This window comes from Borostomias antarcticus, assembly GCF_949987555.1.
Source record: "Borostomias antarcticus genome assembly, chromosome: 8".
Classification (NCBI taxonomy): domain Eukaryota; kingdom Metazoa; phylum Chordata; class Actinopteri; order Stomiiformes; family Stomiidae; genus Borostomias; species Borostomias antarcticus.
Window position 1 is genome coordinate 24,274,790 of NC_140241.1, and position 23,135 is coordinate 24,297,924.

A 23,135-nucleotide genomic window follows, 5' to 3' on the forward strand; every position below is an offset into this window, starting at 1 on the left:
CATAAGCAGCAGGTATAGGCTCTTCTGCTGAATGAACGAGGACTGGCTACACCTACTTGTCTACAGTGACTGGGGTTGAGAGAGAGGAGGAGTTGATTCCGAGCGCAGAGGAATATTACTAGTTCAACTAATAGAACGACCGTGGAGAGCGCAAGGACAGTGGCGTGAAAGGGCGCGCAGACATCAGCAAGTGAACTCAGCAAGTGAAACCTTGAAACTACCAAGCCGAAAGTCTACCCAAGACACACGAACGGATACATTATTGGAGTTTTACTAAAATACGCAACGTTGGCAACAAAGACAATGGAAATTGGGGAAGTATGGCTTTGCGCTTTGGTGCGCAACTTGAAGAACGCGCACAAACGGCAAGTGTAAGCGCATGCGAATGCATAGAATGGCACTTATTAAATGACAATATTCAAGTCAAGACATTAAAAGAATAATAACTTGACAGGCATGAATAACGGTACGTCGTCCGGTGGGCCCAACAAGCCCCCCACCATCCCCGTTATCATGTTCATATTCGGGGTGGTGGGGAATGTCATCGCCATCGTGGTGCTCCGCAAAACACGGAAGGAACAGAAAGAAACCACCTTCTACACGCTAGTGTGTGGCCTCGCTGTGACAGACCTTCTGGGTACGCTGCTGGCAAGTCCCGTCACCATCGCAACCTACATGAAGGGCTCGTGGCCGGGAGGAGAGCCCCTGTGCCAGTATTCTGGATTCATCCTCCTCTTCTTCTTCTTGGTTCAGCTTAGCATTGTCTTCGCAATGTCCATCGAGAGATACCTGGCCATCAATCATGCCTATTTCTACAACCATTACGTAGACCAGAGACTTGCAGCCCTGACACTCGTGGGCATATACATTTCAAACGTGCTCTTTTGCGCGTTGCCCAGTATGGGGCTTGGAACGGTGGGACGTCAATTTCCAGACACCTGGTGTTTCATAGATTGGCGGACAAACGTCTCGATGCACGCGGCGTTCTCCTTTTTGTATGCCGGGGTGAACTCGTTCCTCGTCCTGGCCACGGTCATATGCAACATTATGGTCTGTGGGGCTCTAATCATGATGCACAGACGATTCATCCGCAGGACGTCGCTGGGCACAGACCAGGGGCGCATAGCGGACCTGAGACGCAGACGGAGTTTCAGGCGCTTGGCCGGCGCAGAGATCCAAATGGTCATACTGCTCATAGCCACCTCTGCTGTGGTGCTCATCTGCTCCATACCTTTAGTGGTAAGTTGATTACGTAAGCCCAATTATCCGCTTTGCGCAAAAGCGCCAAAAGGTTGTGCTCGGAGAGAAAATGGATTATGAAAAATTAGACCAGTTTTACATTTCTAGGACAGTACCAGTTTCAAGTTGGATAGATTACTTGATGTCCTAATCGTATCCTATGGTTGTTGGGGGGTCAATAAGATTTGTCATATTATGACATTTTATGCCATAGTATAGCCTAATTCAAATATTTTTAAACCATAGTAGCCTAATGATGTAAAATAAATTAAGCATGTCCTAGTTACACTACCATGTGTAATCACTCTTAGAGAAAATGTGTTAAAAACAACATATGTTGTGTTATATTGTCCTTACCAAACACACAGATGTGTTATATTATCCTCAAACATAGGGATGTGTTAAAGTAACACATCTTTATTAAAAGTGTATCATTTAATTAAAAAAAATATTAATTCAGAGGAGAAAACTTCAGCTGCAAATTCAAACAACCCAATACAGGGGCAGCAAATAGCCTATTACAAAAAACAATCAAATGTTTCGTTGAGTCAAGCAATACACAAATAAGATCAATAAAGATACCTTCATGAGATGTCTAATTTTGGAAAGTACTGACTGATATGCTGCTATTTAAACAACTGTAGGTTATTTGAGAGAGACAGGCATAACAGACAGACATACCTTGTGTGTCTGTACACATCTACAGTAACCACATCCTGAAAAGCTATGCAGCTTATAGCCTACACTGTGTCTTCCTCAGTAGAACTGTGGTACAGTAACTGAATAGCCTGTATGTTAGCACACTTGAAGTCAAGATGACTTACACTGTATGATACAAGGATCATATAGGTATATACAAGGAGTCCACCTCATTCCCTGTGCTCAGCGATAACCATATAGATACAAATAAGCTACAAGCCAACTTAACATGTGTCTTATCTGAAGACCAGTGGTCTCAATCCGTGCTTAGTCAGTCTCAAACAGTTCCCACTACAGTAGCTCTGATCTCTAGTAGTAGTCTAAGTACTCAGTCAACACTGTTTACTAGGATGAGAGGGGCCTGCCGACAGAGTAGGCTGCATCATTTACTTGATATTAACTCCTCTTTTCACCCACTATCCCCCTGTCATCACTCACTCTGGAGCTGACAGTTGTTTAGTTGTTTACAAGTCGCAAGATGGCTGCTGATTGCACCTCTAGTCATAGCCAACAGCCAAAGACATGCTTATGGTTGCTGATGACTAATGTGGAGGTGTAGCTGGGTTTTTATTGGCTCCTTGCCACTTCTTCTGTGCTCGGAAGATACAAGTCAATTGGGGACATACAAAATAGATTTTAGTGTTACAGTCAGTTGGGTGGATAAAGTATAATTGCAGATCCTATAGCCACGTTATATCATATACTGTAACCACCACATATCCTATATTATAGCCACTACGCGAAGCACAGCCGCTACATGCTATCATTGCCACTACTACATTCAAAATATTAAATAAATGTCCACTGTACCGTATCTTCCACCCCACAGCTGAGGATCTTTGTGAACCAGCTGTACCGCGTCGAGGTGGACGTCCCCATCGAGGACAACCCAGATCTGCACGCCGTGCGGATGGCCGCCGTCAACCCCATCCTGGACCCCTGGATTTACATCCTGCTGCGGAAGACGGTGGTGCTGAAGCTGGTGGAGAAGATCAAGTGTTTTTGCAGGACGTGCGGCCGAGGACGGGGCCAGGTCAGAGGTCAGTTCCATTGCGTCGACGGCCATCGCAACTCTTCCGTTTCCAGGGACTCCCCCTCGCTGGTGTCCCGCGAGCAGAATGAGGTCATCAGCACCTCGCAGACCTTCCTCTACCTGCCGGAGAGCATGGATGGGGGACCTGGGGGCTTCGGGGCAGGGGGCCAGGGCAGAGCTACATCCCCCAGGATGCAGAGCCCTCTTCTCCAGGACCTCCAAAGGGGAGGGAGGCAAAGGGACCCCTCACAGGGCACCATGGAGGCCAAGACATTGGGGAGGCCAGGTGGCATGGACGGGCTACCCCTGGAGCCTGTAAAAGACAAAGCTGTGTATGCCATCTTCACAGATGGGACCCTGAACTTACAGGAGAAATGCATCTGACGGATACAGACACTGCTACAGAGATGGAACGACGGCAGAGGTCATAGAGGGACTTCAGAGAGACTTTGCTAAACTCTAAAAAATGAAACGTCTCTCAGAAGTCTGGGCAGTAAACAGAAAACGGAAGAATGGATCCCTGCTGTCGCGAACACGTGGTTGAACGCGACAGGTAGCTGACTGACATGAACGCTAGTAGCCAACGGAGCTCATACAGTAACACATGACTACAGATGGCTTACCACTTAGGAGGTTGTGGCTTTAAGATGGAGGGGAGTTCTCTTACCACGAGAGCAGGTTTGATGAAATTAATTCTTCTAAGAATCATATGGCATTTTTGGAGAGTGATTTTTAATGGAGATTTCTTTGCACTTTTTAAAACTTAAAAGTTAAAACCACTGCAAGGTCACTGGAACTAGGCTATACTTGTTCAGCATGTTGGCCTAAGCTTAAGAATGAAATTTAAATTCTGCAGACTGTATATAATCATGGTGCTACAATGTGAATTGTGTGTCCCATTTATTTAAGAAAAAATATATTTTCTCTTCTCTGTGAGAAGGCTGAGTTACTCTCTGCCCATTTCAAATTATTATAAAATGGACTGAAACTGCTACCTTTGGAACATTTGAACAAAATAATGGTTGGCTTGGCAGCTCTACAACCATGCCTATAAGCACCACTATAGATAATATATAATTACTGTATATAATAATCCCATATGCATTTCATCTTGTCCCCTGTATTAAGCTTTTAAACCAGGGGTGTAGTGGAGGGTAGACCCAAGTAAACTCAGTTAACCCACCTCTTTAAAATGAGGCTGAGAGTTTACTCACATATTTTCTGATCAACTGTATTAATCGATGAGGAGAAACGAGGTGTGTAAACTCTGCACTAGACAGTTTACCCACCTCTGTATTTACCACTACACCCCTGTTTTAGACGTACCCTGCAGTGTGTAGTAACTATAAAGGTAACACAGATCATAGTTTTTTTCTGCTCTCTCCAAAAGACAGAATTGCTTCACGTGTCCATCATGCTTAGCTGGGCGTTAATAACTTCGAAAATGGAAGTAAGAATGTTACTGTAAAGTCACAAAGCATGGGAGGAAGTGAACCTTTCCACTGTCCCATGTCAAATTAGTTGCATCGCTGTGCATCACAGTTTTGTTTCTCTCCCTGCATGGATTGACCCATCACTTGTTAAACCCTCTAGGGGGCATAAATAAAACTGTGTCTATTCTATGGCAACCACCTCTGTATAAATGTATCGGTTCCCACCATTCTTAGTGATCTGAGAACAGGACACATCTGTTGTATGTACTACACAAAAAACTCAGCTGAATAAAAACTAAGAAATAATCATTTTCATCTCAGTATCATCTTCCTATTTTTACAAAGTGGCATGCTGTTTAGAGTTCATCAGCGAGTTGAGCATTACAGCATCTCCAGCCTACAACAGTCGTGACTGACAGACCTATTCAGCTGGCATTGCAAGAAGCTGCTATGGCGGGGTAATATCAGACCTGGGTAATATCAGTCCTGGGTAATATCAGACCTGGGTAATATCAGACCTGGGTAATATCAGTCCTGGGTAATATCAGACCTGGGTAATATCAGACCTGGGTAATATCAGTCCTGGGTAATATCAGACCTGGGTAATATCAGACCTGGGTAATATCAGACCTGGGTAATACTGTATCAGACCTGGGTAATATCAGACCTGGGTAATATCAGACCTGGGTAATACTGTATCAGACCTGGGTAATACTGTATCAGCCCTGGGTAATACTGTATCAGACCTGGGTAATATCAGACCTGGGTAATATCAGTCCTGGGTAATATCAGACCTGGGTAATATCAGACCTGGGTAATATCAGACCTGGGTAATATCAGACCTGGGTAATACTGTATCAGACCTGGGTAATATCAGACCTGGGTAATATCAGACCTGGGTAGTATCAGACCTGGGTAATATCAGACCTGGGTAATACTGTATCAGACCTGGGTAATATCAGACCTGGGTAGTATCAGACCTGGGTAATATCAGACCTGGGTAATATCAGACCTGGGTTATATCAGACCTGGGTAGTATCAGACCTGGGTAATATCAGACCAGGGTAATATCAGACCTGGGTAATATCAGACCTGGGTAATATCAGACCTGGGTAATATCAGACCTGGGTAGTATCAGACCTGGGTAATATCAGACCTGGGTAATATCAGACCTGGGTAATATCAGACCTGGGTAATATCAGACCTGGGTAGTATCAGACCTGGGTAATATCAGACCTGGGTAATACTGTATCAGACCTGGGTAATATCAGTCCTGGGTAATATCAGACCTGGGTCAAACTGTACAAGAATTCCGGGTCTTTGCCTGCGTCTGTCTTAAGTCAAGTAAAGTCAAGTTCATTTGTAAGCACATTTAAAAACAGCCTAGGCCGACCAAAGTGTTGTACATAAATAAAACACATACAGATTAATTACAAAGCAACTAAAGGCACTTAAATACAAGGCAATATAAAACAAAACAATAAGACGCATACAAGACAACGTGACGCAAAGCAGCAAAGCACAAACAGATAAGTGTCAGGTTGCTGGAGGTTTGAATTTTGGGACTAGCCCGTTGGTTCCATTAAGCCAGGCACAGATAAGTATTGAAAATTACTTCCAATAGTATCTGGACTCAGACCTATATAATATGCTACTATACCACTTCACAGAGAGAATTTCCCAGACTCTGAATGTGAAGAGGCCAATTCTGACTCCTGGAAAAATCCATCAAGACACATCAATATTGATTACTAGAGCATCGGATGAAGGTCACAGATCATTAATCATCAATCAGCCAGCTCAGTGTTTATATGTAAAAATGCCAAACAAGTAAAAAGCCTCTGAACCTATCAAGACTATCGACCTCACCACGAGTTCACTGCACATCATCTGCAGTGGGAATTCATTTAGTCTAGTAACTACAAACTGAACTGTTAATATTTCTTGAATTTGATTGTGTACATTTTAGTAATATACTGTATATTTCATATTCATACACCAAATTAAAAGATCAAATTAGACTCCATCGACACTATGTGCAATATAATATCTGCAATGACTGCCGATACATCAAGGGTCTCATTGTAACATGAAACCACCCTGCAATGCATTACAGAAGAGCAGTGCAAATAATTATGTTTCACATAATTCTGTCTGGCGTGACTTTACTGCTATGGTCTTGGCTCTGTCAGAGTGTGACTAGGTAGCTGTTCTGGTATACCTGTTGAGAGAATGAGGGCCTGCTACACACAACCTCAGGGCCTTGCTCTAACTAGCACACTTCAGCACCATCTTCACTTCCATCACCATCCTACTATAGTTCTGTTGTGTATAACATCCTCCAGATTCCTAACCAGCTCAGATGGTATGGTCACCACCTGCTCAAGTCATCCGTTGTTCTCCCTGGCTGCTTGCCTAATGGCATCTAATACCACACTGCTGGCTGCTTCACCCAGTAGTCTCCAGCCCACTCTCTGAGAACACCCTTTTACCGGCGAGGCCTGGGCTCTGTTTGAATCCTTTAAAGTGCTTCCCTCCAACCCCCTCTCCTTGAGTAATTGGGAAAATATGTGCTTCTCTATACAGCTGCCACCATTCCTGCCAGGTCAGCGCAAGTTCAAAATGTGTGTCCGTTCGCATTATGATATCTACGAGTGGCCTAAGCAAATCAGTAGTCTTGCTACAACGCACCACGTCCGATCTGCGCCGGAGGTGTGGGAGGGTCTCATTGGGGCCCTAGCCTGAGCTCTGGCAGAGTGGCCTGGTGAAGGTGTACAGTTGCACCGGGTACCTGAGACATAAACGATAACACAAGCTGTGTTCGGAATCGCTCCCTCGTTCCCTCACTCCCTATTCCCTATATGGGGTTCACCGGAGAACGGAGAAAATGTAGGGTACATGCACTGTTCCCTGGAAATCGAGGTGAATTGTGGGTAATAAATAGTGGACTATATAGGGAACGAAAATTCCGGGGAGAATTCGGACACTACAAACAAAATGGCTGACGCCCTATATAGTGCACTATGTAGTGAATAGGGAGCGATTCCGAACACAGCTACAGTCTCCTTGATTTGATTTTAATGGAGGCAGGCGCACATGAATCTCGTCTCCGCTTTCACCGTCTGTCCAGTCGATGGCTATCTCAATCCTCAGTCAGATTGCCTGTAGAACTCATAACCATTTTTATTAAAATGCCATGAAAACGATTTGCTATTGGAAGATGCCGCTCAAACTCTAATGACTGTTCAAGCTGTAGCCTTTCGGCGTGGTCACTCTACCAGACTAGGGAGTTTCAGCATGGCTGTTCCACACCAAGGTAGAGATTATTATTTTAGCAGCACCCTTCTTTCCCCACGGGGTTTTCACATGACGTGTACACCGGGAATCTCTGCTGGACTTCTGGGAATCCTCATGCAATATTATTTTTTTCAATTATCCTTGTTTTTCTGAGTAACCATTGAGACCAAGTTTCAGATACAGACAAGACCCATGTGTTGATCGTTGTAAAACCGCACTTCCAACAGCGACTTCCTGTGGGATCAAACCGGAAAGGATTTATTTCAGGTCATCAGGTCATCAGCTCTGACAATTGTCGTAGTGACAGTTAAATGCAAAATGCATTTGTGATAAACATGACAGATTGACATATTACATTGACATATTACAAAGACACAGGATCATCACTTGACAAGATGGAGACACTGGTATTGCTCATTGACCTCTCACGGAGATAAATGACTGATCAGAGAATAGCTCGCTGCCTCTGCTATGTTGCGAGCCCAGTCTTTGAACAGTCTGAAAGGGCAAAAAAGAGCTTCATTGACCAACAAACGCAAATGCATTAACATACATTAACACAAAAACATCAAAAGACTATATTCATTCTCCATAATTATCTCATATAATACAAAAATCCTTACGACATGCCTTAGTAATAGACACAAATAAACAGCACTATTTCAGTCCAGTCCAGAGGTCGGTAGAGCGTGCCTAGCCCTGACCCTCACGGTCCCCGTGCTTTGACAAGCTGCCCCTTGGACGGGGTGGTGGTGGACGTATCTCCTGTCCGACCCCCCTCCTCCTCCTCCTCCTCCGCGGACACCTCCTTGATGTTCCCCTCGGCGTCCACGACCACCGCCGTCCTCTTCAGCTCCTCGTAACGCCGCTGTCGCTCCGCCACCGCCGTGCACGCCGCCAGCACCTCCTCCGACTCGAAGTCGTAGTCCTCCTGCAGCTCCGGGGCCTGGAGCACCTCCTGACGCGCCTCCTCCTCCGCGCGCCTCCTCTCCTGGGCCGCGCGCCGCTGCTGCTGCAGCTTGCGCGCCCACGCCAGGTCCTCCGACCACAGGGGGCGCTCTGATGGACACAGGTGCAGTGCCATCTGGAAGGACCTCACCGCCTGAGGAGAGACAGGGTATGTATCCTTATACAGAAAGGACAGTCTGCTGGACACATGGGTCAGGTACAGTACAGGCGTGAGGGAGGGAGGACAGGGAAGGAGAATGGATGCGAGTTAGAGATGTTGTCCGAACGTTGCTAATGATGATGATGATGATGGGGTGACATCAGTTTCCTACTAGTAGGCTTCAGGAAGCCCGGGGGATATTACAACAGCATTCTGTTTCAATACAAGTCGTTGGTCTTTGTGTAGTTAATGTAGCTGAGGGAGGGGCCCATTTATTCAGCTTCGAACCCTTAAATCAGGTGGTTTAGGTTCTCTCAGTGAGTTAAATGAAGGCTCTGTGTTATCGATCAATCCAAAATACTGAAGGCCTACAGCCCCCCCACCCCCCAAAATCAATCTTCCTTCTTGACTGTTTAAATCATAGTGGCAGCAATTACTGTCAGTTCAACCAAAAAGGGGTTGTGGAGAATGCAAAGCCCTATTACAGCGAGCTTTTCTCTATTACTGTAATAGAGTAGGTAAATCTCGCTGTAATAGGGCTTTGCATTCTCCACAACCCCTTTTTGGTTGAACTGACAGTAATTGCTGTAATTTACCGAATTAGTCATTCTGCTGACCATACGTACTGAATGCACATTGATTTGGATTGAAATATCATAAATCACAGAAGGACGATCAAATCCCGGCCACGGCAACGGGGTGACGAGTCAAACTAAAAGCTCAGGCCACGTCAATCTCCGGTCCGTACGCCTCCGAGAGCTCGTCATGGCGACTGATGAATTCACAAATTAACAGTGACAGAAATGAGCTGAACGCGATTAGAGATGTGGCGCTCTGTCCTTCTAGCGATCTCTCAAACGACTCAGTGACGCATTCCCCGCCGTGACCTTATTATTCCAGAGATATCAGGAAAACACATTATTTAGTTAAGGTTGATGATGAATGCCAAGATGTTGGGAGATGAGTCATGAAGGCTCTCGCACGCTGAGTGTGAGACATACGTGTGTGGGAGGGTGAGACCACTGGCAAAAAAGCCTCTATCAAAACTGACGTCTCTCTGTTATCTCAGCGCTGATATCTCTCTGTAGCCTCGATCAAAACTGACGTCTCTCCGTTATCTCAGCGCTGATATCTCTCTGTAGCCTATATCAAAACTGACGTCTCTCTGTTATCTCAGGAGAATATCTCTTTTATTCGTGACCGATAAGCCACATCCTCATACTGGCTCTTTTACCTGGCTGCTGTGTAGCGTGGAGAGAGTTCTAGAGTTCTCTAGAGCTCTAGAGTTCTGTGCTAGCGGTTGTTTGCTACTTACGACAGAGTCTAGTCCTCTCAGTGAAGCCCGGGGTCTCGGGTTCGAAGCCCGGCAGAGAGGACCGGTACTGTGCTGCCGACCAATGGAAAGCCAGGCAGGCTGAGAAAGTGTCGCACCTCAACCAGGAAGTGTGTCACGATAAGTAACGAGGCTGCCGGCTCGTCCTCCATCTTACCTCGCGGGCCTCCGCCCAGCGCCGTGTGTTTCAGTCACCAGGTTTCACAGTCCACCGTTAGAGGAGGCTTCTACCACGCCTGGGGCTTTTAGGAAATATGTGATGAAATGACTGGGCCTTATCCTTATGTCTGTTCACAGTCACCTGCTCTTATGTATGTACGCCCATACGGCTCACATTCCTGCTTAGCAAGTGTGTGCCTTATGGGATGTTCATGCAACTGGTGTAAGCAAACAGCCTATTGTCAGAGAGGAAGGTTCCTGACAAATTATCTGACAACAAGTCTAGACCTATCCCGCTATCCGTATGATAAATGGTTAGAACTTTAAAAAAAAGAAAAGAAAAAGGCAGTTCCTTCAAAATGCAGACGCAAGTCTTCCTTCCACATTCCTCCGTTCATCAGGGATTCCCTGAAGACAGAACTGTCCCTCATGGCCTGTTTCTGTCTTAATGTCCATCTAATTTGGGGGCTTTTATTAAGAGCACTACGCTTTTCATAACCAGCCCACTGCCTGCAATATCACAGATGACTGTTGAAAGTCTTCTGAGCCATTCTATTCATTACTACTGGGCAAAAAAAGAGAAGTTATACAGAGAGGGAGAAGAGCAGGTTTGCAGATAGATTGTGTGCATGTGTGTGTGTGTGTGTGAGAGAGTGTGTGTAAAGCAGCAGGATTTCTGCACTCTTCTCTGTACAAACAGGCACAACTCAAACATGTCGACACAAAGTCCCAAGACTCGACTGAACAACCCCCTCTATAAATAGGCTGGCATTTTTCTGTCACCCTCATGGCTTCTTTCTACATGAGTGTCTGTGTGTATTTGGCAAGCTTAATACCTCAACTTTGTATACAAGTGTGTGCTAGTGTGTGTGTATGTGTGTGTGTGTGTTTATGTGTTCTGTCTAGGTTTAGCTCAGGTAACTTTCAACACTTTCCATTGTAGTTCTCTGTGCACTTCTGACAGCTGGGAGAGGTACACACCGAGCCAATCGCCACAGGGTTTCTGAGTTCAGATGCTCTGTTTTTCTCTTCAAAAGAGGAAAGCGGTCTAGCAGTGACAGGCAGGTTTCATACATGGGCACGTTCAGGCGCGCACCGGGGCACTAAAGTACTCTTCCATGCCTTGGGCTCAAAGGTGTGCTTTAACAAAGGCACTTCTGAGGCACTGACAGTAGTTATAAATAGTCCGTAATGACCGACACTCATTAGGATGTTAGTGTAGAATAAATAGGGTCAGTAAAGTCCTGCACCCTAATTGGTTGGTTCCAAGTAGAGAATGGGAGGGGCTATGTAGTTGGTATGGGACTGGTTCTTTATGTTCATTACCCTCTGACCCGGACCTGTTCAGTTGGACCCGACCGCCTGTTTCCTTCTACTCCAGTCTGCTCACATAGTGATCATCCTCACCAGGTCCAACTCTCCCAGACTGAGCTGAACTCTACTCTACTCTACTCTACTCTACTCTACTCTACTCTACTCTACTCTACTCTACTCTACTCTACTCTACTCTACTCTACTCTACTCTATGCACATATCCATCCTCACCAGGTCCAGCTCTCCCAGACTGAGCTGGGCGCGGCCGAGCGTCTGCCAGCCCTCCCACCACAGGGGGCGGAGCTTCACCACCATCTCCGCTGCCTGCACCGCCGGAAACACTTCCTGGAGGATGGTCAGCACCTGGGGGTCACAGAGAGGTCAGGGGTCAGAAGCATAGAGACTGGAGTGAGTGAGTGTGTGTGTGTGTGTGTGTGTGTGTGTGTGTGTGTGTGTGTGAATAATTGCAGAGGAAGACGTCATTATTGAATATGTTGGACTACTTTAAGCTCAGTGTGTGTGTGTGTGTGTGTGTGTGTGTGTGTGTGTGTGTGTGTTTTTGTGTGACAGAGAGGTTTGAAAAGTGTGTGGCAAGGACATTTCTCAAGGTAGCCCAAACATTAAGTGCAACTAACAGACCCATAAGTCCTTGATACTTTACGCGGATAGTACACTTAAGGCTAATTACAAGGTAAATAGTACACTTAAGGTAAATTACAGGAGAGCTTTTACAGATGGCCTGCATCAACTGCCCTCTACTTTTAGCACCAATGACATCCACTATTGAGGAATGCTGGTCATTTCAGCCAGAGTGGGCTCAAATCGGGCTTTTCAGGCTGCGCCAGAGGACTGACCACTACACGTTATGTGCGTAGGTAGGTATGTATGTGTGATGGATCGCCTCCCCTTCGACAGTCAGTACCCCCCCCGGCGAGCGTGTGTGAAAGAGCCTCTGTGATGTCGTCATGCAGTGTCTCGCATCTGGACTCACCAGAGCCCAAACAGGCCGAGCTACCGGTCCGGTAGAGCCGTTATTCCATTACACGCCACAGAGGGAGAGGGTGGAGAGGTGTGAAAGAGGGACAGTGGGAGAGGAGGAGAGGATGGGGGAAGAGGAGGTGTGACAGGGGGGGGGGGGGGGTCACGCCTGTGATTCACTGCTAATGGCCCGATCCCTCTCTGTCTGCGGAACACTAGCTCTTGTGAGACCACAAGGCTGCAGAGTTGGGAACAGACAGAGCCGCTGTCATTACTCCCGCGGAGAGAGGAGAGGTGACCCCCAGTGACCCGAGGAGATAATAGACTTCCGCAAAAAATAGCCTTTAGGTTGGGATATTTAGAGGTCTTGGCTGGCCGTGGATACTGCAGTATCGGAGACCACACGCACGCAAGTCTGGGCACGCACGCACGCACGCACTATATAAGGCTGTGTTTAATACCCGTTCGAGAACAGTGAATGTTGGTGAAAAATGGGCGATTCACCCAGCAGAGATGTAGGCGAGTCCTCCTGTGATAGGAGGGAACTGCCAGCCGGTGTACCCAGGGTCACACACGCTAGCACAGGAAGTCAGGACCACAGCCACAAGACCAGAGACAGCATCATGTGCCTGATTGGGTTAGAAGGAGGAAGGTGATGAGAGGAAGTGACCGGTGAACGTCAGAGCGCAGCTGCTCCTGCATCCTCCATGGTGAACGTCTCCCTGGTGTCTAACCGAATTGTCTCTCTGCCAGCCAGACTTCCGCAAAATAGTGGTTGAAATATTTTCAAATGCTTTTGAGTGTTTCTTTCAGTGTCCGGTGGGTGGTGTTCGAATTTTGGGGATTGGTTCCACTGTGTCAGGATTGTGTAAATGATTTAAAATAGTATTTTGTTCCATGTCTTCTGGCCTGTCTCTGTCCTCAGTCCGTCCTCGTCTGTCTCTCTTGGGTCCTGAGGCCTGCTGTACGTGAGGAAGACGTCAAGAAAGACCAGCCTAACTAGGGACATATTTTCAGGCGAGTGTGTGTAATAATGAAACGCATGACAATATCATTTCAAGAGTGGAGGGACTTGGACGGAGCTGAGAACACAAACTGTGTATTGGTGGTTATAGTCTATAGTCTACATTACGACACCCAGAAGACATTAAAACACAAACGTTAACCTTCTTAATACATCATATCACTGAACAGACAGCCCCCAGGCTGAAAATGTCGCCCGGAGATTGACCGTTCATTTGTCTAGTTTTGAAGTTTCATTAATGAAATGTCTACTCTGATGTCATTTCAGAATGGCTGACGCCAGACATGACAGGCTGGGAGAATGTGGACTGAAAGGTTAACGCTGTAGAAACTTAATTGTGACACTGATACAGCATGGGGCAGTGTGGGTCTGAATATTGCACATATCAGAGGGATGACTAGCTGGCCATCTGGTCCAACACTCACTCTCACTCTCTCTCTCCTCAAATCACACCCGTCTTACAATCACTACACTGGTTACCGGTCAGTTTTAGAATAGCTTTTAAGATGATTTTATTAGTTTACAAATCACTCCATAGTCTTGCCCCTGAACACATCCTCTGGCGCTGAAGTATTAACGGTTCCTGGAGCCAGCACCCAGAGACATGGGGAGCCGCCTTCAGTTTTTATGCCCCCAGACCCTGGAATACCCTCCCAGAAAACCTAAGAAAGGCTGAAACTGTGGGAACTTTTAACAGAGATCTTAAGACATACCTTTTAAATCTCGCTTTTATCATGTACAGTAGCTATACCTGTTATAATTAAATCTTCTCAATTATAAACTTTTTTTCCATGCTCTTTTTTTTTATCACTCCTGCTTTATTTTCTTATTTTTGTTGTTGTACCATTTACTAATAAACTATGTTTTATTGATATTTTCTTATTCTGTAAAGCACAGTGTGCTACTTTTGCTTGTACTGTATGAACATGTGCTGCATAGATAAGATTGACTTTGACTTCCTGTCCACTTGCTAGACTGGCTAATCTCTACTCAATGATAACCCAGGTGTGTGTGACCTGGCTATCAGAGGAGGGAGAGAGGGAGAGAGGGAGAGGGAGAGAGGGAGAGAGAGAGAAGAAGGAAACGGACCACTCATACTCCCACTCGAGAACCGCATGGTTTTCATAGTGTCATCATCACTCTGACAACAACGGTCCTCCCACTTCAAAGCATTCCTCTGTGGCAGCTGAGAGGGGGGGGGGGGGGGGGCGGTTGGTGACTCAGGATATGATAGCTGAAATCTTTTCAAATACTTCACTACGCTTGACACGTGTGCGCAGGGTGAACTGTTCCGCTTATTAAGAGCAGGTTAACAACTGCGAGAAGTGTCTTTGCTCAGGAGTCAACTGGAGGCTATTACTGGCTGAAGACTGATGTCTACCGGCAGGGGAGCCCCAGCCTGGAGCTCTTCAGAACCCAAGACCCCGAGGGAATCTCCACAGAGGAACTGTTCTGGCAGCTGAGAGGTACATACTGTGGGACCCACTTGGTTCTTACTGTACCAGCACAAAACATAGAGGAGGAGAGAGACGGACGACACAAACAGAACGTTCTGGGAACAGCGCGGCGGTTTTATCTGGCTGTAGCAGGTCCTATCTGGTGAAGCATGGGGGGGGGTGAGGGAGGGGAGAGAGGAGGAGAGGGAGGGGAGAGAGGAGGAGACGGAGAGTGTGAGGGACAAGCAGAGAGGGAGGGAGATGGAAAGAGGCAGAAGGAGAGGGAGGGAGGGAGGGAGGGAGAAGTAGAGAGACACAAGCATCATTGGGTAAGTGGAGAGCTGTGTACCGTACCTGGGACTTCATCTCATACAACATAGCATTCTCTGGGGTCAGCTGAATGGCCTCATCCCACTTCTTAATGGCCTCCCAGTGCCTATGGACGCGCACGCACACACACGCGCGCACACACACACACGCACACACACGCACACACACACACATAAAATCACCATCAATTTGGACAGAGACAGTGTAGCATGGGGTGAGGAGGACAGAATCTACAGTACGGAGGCTATATCAGACACACAGACAGGCATCACCACTGATTCTGCAATATTAGGATCTGTCCATTGGGCTCCACTGGTTTGATACTGGTGCATAGCGGGGCCAGCTGGACTGGGCTGTGACAAACAGCAGAACATCAGGCTTCTTCTAAAGACTTCCAATGGCAGCAACATAAGGAGCAGTGAAACACACATCTACACATCAGGGATGGAGTCAATTCCGTTTAAATCCTGTCAATTTGGAATATAAATTTAATTATAATATAACCATAATTTAAGTCGACTGGCAAGTGTTAAAATTGAGTTATATTGACAGGATTTTAGTATGATTTAAACTCACTTCCTGAACTGAAATTGACCCCAACCTTGAATTAGCTCTGCTAAGACTGTCTGGTATCTACTGGTTGTCTACTATGTCCAGTGTACACCAGACATATTGTAGTCAAGTGGTGATCTGGGCTTAGATTACCTACAGTATGCCTATTCTGTTTTTGATTTAACCTTTAAATACAGGTAAATCTCATTGAGACACATGGGGCTCATTCTCAAGAGAGACCTGGACAGAACATCTATCACAGGCATTCCCAAACTGTGAGGCGGGCCTCCCTTGGGGGGCTCCAAAGAAATTCAGGGGAGGCGCGGAGGGAAGGTTAGAAAAAAAAAAAGGAAAAACATGTTTTTTGTTTTTGAAATGTCTATGGTTTTTATGAATGAAACATGATTTTAAAGGTCAGAAGATCGAAATAAATCATGGGAGAGATGTATACTAAATTTGTGGATAGTGCAGAGAGAGCCTCCCCCAGCAGGCATGAATGTATTGTGCGAAAACGTCATAACGTTAACTAGCAGCAGGTGCCACTGAGCTAACTTAGCTGTGTAATGTTATGGTCTAGCTAACGCTGCCTTGCATAATGGACACATTTGGGGGGTTGGGGGAGGCACGGGTGTGTCACTGTTTTCAGAGGGGAGGCGCACATTGATGGAGTTTGTTAACCCATGATCTATCAGAACCAGACATGCTAGTGTTTAACACAACACCAACACCATCAGATAGCGTTCCCAGCTCAAATAGCCTAGTTTTCAAATGACAACCCCAGCTGGCATGAACAGTTTGGGATTGATAAAAAGAAACAAATTAAGTGAATCACTGTTCCTCATCTGAAAAGGAGAGGACATCTATTACATAACAGCATAGAGGTCTGTCACTGTCATTCCTCTGCTTGTCTATTTGTGTCTAGCGGTGCTGATAGGAGAGCCATACTGTAGTAACTCACTGTCCAATGAAGCATCAAATAAAGAATTAAACAATGGACTGTTGATATTAACTTAGAAAGCGTAACCTTGATGTTGTGGGTTAAAGAGGCTCCCTTATCTCTCAATATTGGTTGAGCCTGCTGTAAACCAACACACAAACACAAGACCATAATCCGGTTTGCGTAAGCAGCTTCCGTTTCGTCATGAGAGAACTGCTTCTGGATCTCATTCACACATCGACCCATCATCTAACCCCAGCCCATCTACCAAACTAGGTCATTGCTTTGAACTAGGGAACTGGGGAGATACTGTACTTTTGAGGCTCGTCAAAAAAACAGAGACAGTCTGAAAGGGGAAGAGACAGCGAATGTGAAAGCTGCGATGATGAAGGAGGAGTCGAAACCACAACGGCCAAGCCTGACGTCAGCCAAATCACTGAGATAGGAGAGTTCTGCACGTAGGCCGCTGTGTATCATGCGTATGTGTATCATAACCACGAATGTCCCACGCGTACACACACCAACAACAAAAGGCTTGCGCGCGCACACACACACAGACAGACAGACACACACACAGACACACACACACACACACACACACACACACACACAAAGGCATCGACAGAAACAGACACACAAACAGTCTTACAGAACCCACAAAACGAAGTGCCAGAGGTAAATATCCTTGAAGTGACCCCCCTAACCAGGCAAGTAGCACAATAAAGCGGCTAATGGGATTATCTTCTCTGGCTCCAGGGGGGTCTAAAGCCTCCTCACCCATAGCCTGATATTAGATCAGGGGTGTATGTGGAGAATACCCCTGGATGACGTCCAGTGGCAGACACAGACCCCCCCCTAACTAGCTATACTGGGCCAGGACAACATAATTTCCTTAACAAAATCCAGTTACTTCCTGATAAACTCAATTACACTCGGTCACTGCCGGCAACATGCACGTTGTTAGGGTGGGCAAAGTGATTGGCATCTGACTGAAAGAAAGGATTCAAGTGTTTGTTTGTTTTTCCTGAGACTATTTTGTTTGATTTGTGAGCATGCATGTTCTTGTTGACAGCAGCCATAGTGCTTTATGAAAGTCTTAATGGAGTTATTTACACTCTGAAGCTGTCCACAACATGGCACCAGTCATAATTCAGTACAGTACAGCTGTGCGTACAGTATGTGTGGTCTGTGTGCATTCCCGTCATTCCATAGGTTGTTCCGGAAGCACTGCCGTGGTTACATTTCAGTAATGACAACTCGACTAACTACTGACCCCGTTTTTTATATCAGTTGCAGTGACCATGACTTGACAGTAAACTCAACAGAAGGTATTCTGTCATACAGTATCATATAGTCACTCCTTAGTATTCACTAAGCAACTGGCTGCATGCATGGTTTCCAGCTCAAATGCTGTTTGACAGACACTCCCTCATGTCATGATAAATATTATTAACAATTAGTCCATAGTATACATGAGCTACTGCTCGTTAGTATCCATGTGTGCTGCATTTGTGCGTGAGAAGTCTGTAAGCAAGCACGGAAACATGACAGATTACAGACTGTACGTGCTGTTACGAGGCACGATGCAGCCCTCGAGTCAGACCACATCAAACAAAAACTGTTCATGAAGATCTCACCTGTGCAAAACGTACAGAGACAGAGGGTTGTGCAGACCTTTGACCTTAAGTGTGGTGCTGTAATAACTGTTTGACTGTCAGTTCCCTTTTTAACGCTTATGGAGTATGTACAGTATGATAAGTAAATTAAACCTTCCATGGAATAAAGACCTAGTACATGTAGCATCACACAATAATGCACACAATAATGCGCACATCCTGTTTGTTATGTTTCACCGACCCATTCACATCTTCTTACATAGGCTAGGGAAAGACGTCAATTCTCGTTGCACCCTCCTGTTCACACAACACATCTAATCTTAGTGTGATTAAAATCCCACTCACATGCCTGTTTTAAAGGGTAGGGGATTACTTACACAGCTCTCAACTGGAAGAACCTCAATATTCTGGTAAACAAGCAGTAATATGACACCTCCTATGTAGTCATTTATGGTAAAAACGTTAATAGGACAAATCATTTGTGGGAAACAAAAAATGAATAGCCCTTGCTTGTAAAGAGATGATATTTCATGCAAGAGCCTCATTCGTTTTATGCTCGCAGAGATGGAGTAGCCTACTAATGCATAGTTCAGTCAACAGCGCCACCTTCTGGTGAACTACTGGCAAGCTTCTTTGCCACCTATTGGCATGCAGTGTCAGCTGCCCCAGACTCAGTCAAGACGAGCCAACAGGTAATCTCAGTTTACAAGGCCAAACCTAATAACATTACCCAGGTTGACTGTTTCCAGAAGCCTATTTCAATCATTTTTAGCGTAACTGTCTGCCATTTAGAACAAGAGAACAAGAGAAGAGTCACAGAACTGAACAACAACTGAAAGGAGAGATAAGACGAGGAGAGATAAGACGTCATTGTGGTGGTGGTGTGGATCACTATACATTTCCAAGACCGACATCCGGTTTCCTTGCCCATATTTGGTCTAAATGATAAAGCTATGTCAGAGGCCTCAGTATTGAGGGTGATCTCCCTCAGGCTCTGACATGTCCAGGGGCTGAGAGCCCTACAGGTCACTCAGTCTCAAAGCCACACAGGCTACAGCGGCTTCAACTGTGATCGCAATCAGATCTCAGTATCACAAAGGAATCCTGTAGATTCGGGGTCCGGTGTAGAGTGGACATGGGTGTAGACCTACTGTGTCCTCTTATTGGGATCTTGCACTGTGACATGAGGGGGGCAAGAGGACTCGCTCACTCACTCTGTTTAGACTAGAGGATGGGACTTCTGTGTGGATGTTGTTGGAAACATTGACAGAACTGGAGACAAATATCTAACCCTTCCCTGCCTAACCCTCACCTCTCAGACACCTGCCCTGCTACCCCTGCAATGTCGTTAACCATCACTGCACCACCATTTGAGCAGGCCTGCCTATCACCTAATCACCCCCTGACCTGCCTACCTGTCCTGCTCCGTTCTACTGCCCTGCTCACCTGCCCTCCTCCGTTCTACTGCCCTGCTCACCTGCCCTCCTCCGTTCTACTGCCCTGCTCACCTGCCCTCCTCCGTTCTACTGCCCTGCTCACCTGTCCTGCTCCGTTCTACTGCCCTGCTCACCTGCCCTCCTCCGTTCTACTGCCCTGCTCACCTGTCCTCCTCCGTTCTACTGCCCTGCTCACCTGCCCTCCTCCGTTCTACTGCCCTGCTCACCTGCCCTCCTCCGTTCTACTGCCCTGCTCACCTGCCCTGCTCCGTTCTACTGCCCTGCTCACCTGCCCTGCTCCGTTCTACTGCCCCGCTCACCTGCCCTCCTCCGTTCTACTGCCCCGCTCACCTGCCCTCCTCCGTTCTACTGCCCTGCTCACCTGCCCTCCTCCGTTCTACTGCCCTGCTCACCTGCCCTCCTCCGCCAGCAGCGCGCCTTCCTCCTTCAGCCTCGTGCTCTTGGCCGCGCAGTCTTCCTTCAGGATCTCGCGCCGCCTCTTGATCGCGTGCAGCCAGTCAACATCGTCATCCGCTCCGACATCCCCTTTCTCCGCTCCGACATCCCCTTTCTCCGCGTCCGCCTCAAACTGCTGCACCGCCGCCTTGGACACCCGCTCACCGACTTTCCTCTTCCAGCCGAACGAAGCCATTCTAGACACGAGGAGAAAACACCACCATGGTTAACTAGCGTTTTGTAGCTAGACCTCTTCCTATGGACAGTGACTGACATAGCTAACTAACGCAAATTAACAAGGCTACTGGAACACTAATCCCCAAACAAGTGCCAACTACCATGACCCTGGCATTGAGTTTAAGCGCCTTCTCTTTCGGTGCACACTAACCCAATAGGCAATCTGTATTGAAGACATAGTAGCTAAGAATTTAGTTGATTTACTGCAACCAGCAAAATAATCGAATGTCTTACTTACTGGTCAGTGGCCACTTGCTGCTTGAAGACTGCAGGTAGTGTAATTTGTGTTGCCCTGTGAACTCACGTCTGGTTTCACGTCTAGATCCAATCTAACCAGAGAACGGCCATTGCGCTCGCGCTTCCCCGTTGATGATTCTGATAGAATGTTTACCAAAATCAATTAATTGCATCATATGTATATATACCATTGCCAATTTTACCAATTAAATTATTTTCGAAAATATTACTCACGAGTTTCGGCGTCCCGTCGGCAGATTGGTTCTATAATCTATGTAACCCGGAAGCTTTTAAAAACGTAAACACTGATTATTAAAGGAACTGTCCGCAGTTTTAAACTCAAGGCCAAATAAGCATCACTACCAGTGACTCGAATGTGACAAACATGGCCTATACACTGTAATAGTGTATAGTAATAGATGTATATTGTAAGTTAGCTTTATATTATTCATATGTTGTCTTCTCGCAACACTGTGCGACATCAAGAAGCCACAAGCTTCTATAGGTATAGCAAAGCCAATATAAAATCTATGACAATAGTCAACATCAAGCACCGAGATCTGACATCAGAACCACCTCTGCCTCCACACTCTGAAAACTAGATCCCGTAAAACAAGAGAATGCGACAGGTTTGTGCAACTTTAGCTGTTTATTAGGCAGTTGTGTGTATATAAATGATTTATATTTTAAACAGTGTCCATTGAAAGTTACATTGGTCATTCTAGAAGGGTCCCTTTACAAACCAAATAAAAATAAAACATTTTTTAAGCAGTTAAGACAATATACAATGACACAATTCTCCTGAAAATAATTCCCGCTCATCACACTCCCACTCCAAAGAACAAAACTCACATCATAAACCATTAGAGAGGGTCAAGGTTTCAAACACACATTTTAAAACAATTCTCCTGGGTTTCCATATGGACAATTTGGAATCATATCGTGCACCTGTCCTTTCAAAACTAAAAACAGTTAATCCTACTACAAATATTTCAGTGACCGTACAGTCCCAAAAAATTCCACTCATAAGAAATCAGACCAAATCAAAAGCCTACTGAGTATACTGTATATGTGGATCTCTTTTCACTGATATAAAACTGATCAACAGTACGGTTCATGATAAGGCAGCCAACCAAATGACACAAGACTTTCAGACTCAACAAAGACAGATTTGTACGGATGGGTTTAGAAACATTAGTGAATGAAAACCGACTATCAATAGAAAAAACACCATCTCCTTGGGCACGTCGCCTTAAGTTTAAGGTTTGAGCAAATATGTAAACCTGCATCCAGAGTCAGGGAATGTGGCCAAAAATCAGTGACACAAATTTATAACCATAATATGCTTTGATCTATCAAAACGCAGCATCCATACACTGCATGTGCCTGCTACAAATCACACCTCCCCAGGGGGATTGAGGGATTGATGTATAAACTGACTGAATTCAAGGACTCAGGACTGTATCAAAGAGGGAGAGTCAGAAACATAATTGTACACCCTTATACTGCAGCTGCACCAGGAGCCAAAGTGGAGCAAGAGTTCCATAGAAATGGCTTCCATTTGCTGTCATAAGCCATCAACATGTGTGGCATGTCTGACACCGTTCGTCCTTGACTGAGTCTAGGAAGGCATGTCACAACTTCTCATTCCACCAATACGTGTTCCCCTAAACGTGGTCAATCTTGAAGGGCTTTTTTTTATTTTTATATATAAAACATTTAAAAAATATTGTGTAACTTTATAGTTCAGTACAGTATGGTGTAAGTGAGAGAGAACTAAACTGCCATGACAAAGAACTCTACTTCTGTCTTCATGAGCTCTTCAACGAAATGTATCAGAATAACTGATTAAAATTAAAATAACAAAAGGTATGATATTGAGTCTCAGAAAGCAGTCAAATTAAAAAGATGACATCCGGCAGCAATATACACATTGATGCAAGAGAAAAAAATCTTCAGTCCATAATCCTATTTTTTATAATCTCCCCACTTAAAGCACTGATAAATATATCCAAATGCAGATTTTATTCTTTATATATAAAATGTAGGGGGACAGACAAATCCAAACAGACATTTTTACAACAATGACAAAAGCATGGAAATCTTAACTTGACTTAAAACTCAATTAAATTCACAAAAAAAGTATTCATTGTTTTCCCCTGACACAAGAGAAAGACACAGGGTCATTGCACTTTATCAGAGTCCAATGGGCATCGTTGGCATGACAACCCTCATTCTAGCAAGTGCAGTGGGCCCTCGCCCCGAGGTCTGCACATATCCC

At 45.7% G+C, this 23,135-nt stretch overlaps 2 protein-coding genes across 2 annotated transcripts; one reads left to right on the plus strand and one right to left on the minus strand.

Moving 5' to 3' along the window:
• Nucleotides 1-456: 456 nt before the first annotated feature.
• Nucleotides 457-3,355, plus strand: ptger4b (prostaglandin E receptor 4 (subtype EP4) b; the record flags this gene model as incomplete). Its single annotated transcript, XM_084442550.1, has 2 exons — nt 457-1,239; nt 2,768-3,355. The coding sequence occupies 2 exons, from the start codon at nt 457-459 to the stop codon at nt 3,353-3,355; spliced, it is 1,371 nt and encodes a 456-aa protein (XP_084298676.1).
• Nucleotides 3,356-8,044: 4,689 nt separating this feature from the next.
• Nucleotides 8,045-20,909, minus strand: ttc33 (tetratricopeptide repeat domain 33). The gene is made up of 5 exons (XM_084441618.1): nt 20,856-20,909; nt 20,338-20,577; nt 15,408-15,489; nt 11,847-11,978; nt 8,045-8,803 (listed from the first exon to the last, which is right to left on the minus strand). The coding sequence occupies exons 2-5, from the start codon at nt 20,574-20,576 to the stop codon at nt 8,408-8,410; spliced, it is 849 nt and encodes a 282-aa protein (XP_084297744.1). The 5' UTR covers nt 20,577; nt 20,856-20,909; the 3' UTR covers nt 8,045-8,407.
• Nucleotides 20,910-23,135: the final 2,226 nt, after the last annotated feature.

What these genes read in the sequence shown, in the direction of transcription:
- ttc33 (XM_084441618.1), bottom strand. Translation starts at nt 20,576, where the DNA reads ATGGCTTCGTTCGGCTGGAAGAGGAAAGTCGGTGAGCGGGTGTCCAAG. An exon ending in TGTATGAGATGAAGTCCCAG is followed by an intron (nt 11,979 to 15,407) that starts GTACGGTACACA and finishes TGTGACCCCCAG; the next exon opens with GTGCTGACCATCCTCCAGGA. An exon ending in GTCTGGGAGAGCTGGACCTG is followed by an intron (nt 8,804 to 11,846) that starts GTGAGGATGGAT and finishes GTCTCTCCTCAG; the next exon opens with GCGGTGAGGTCCTTCCAGAT.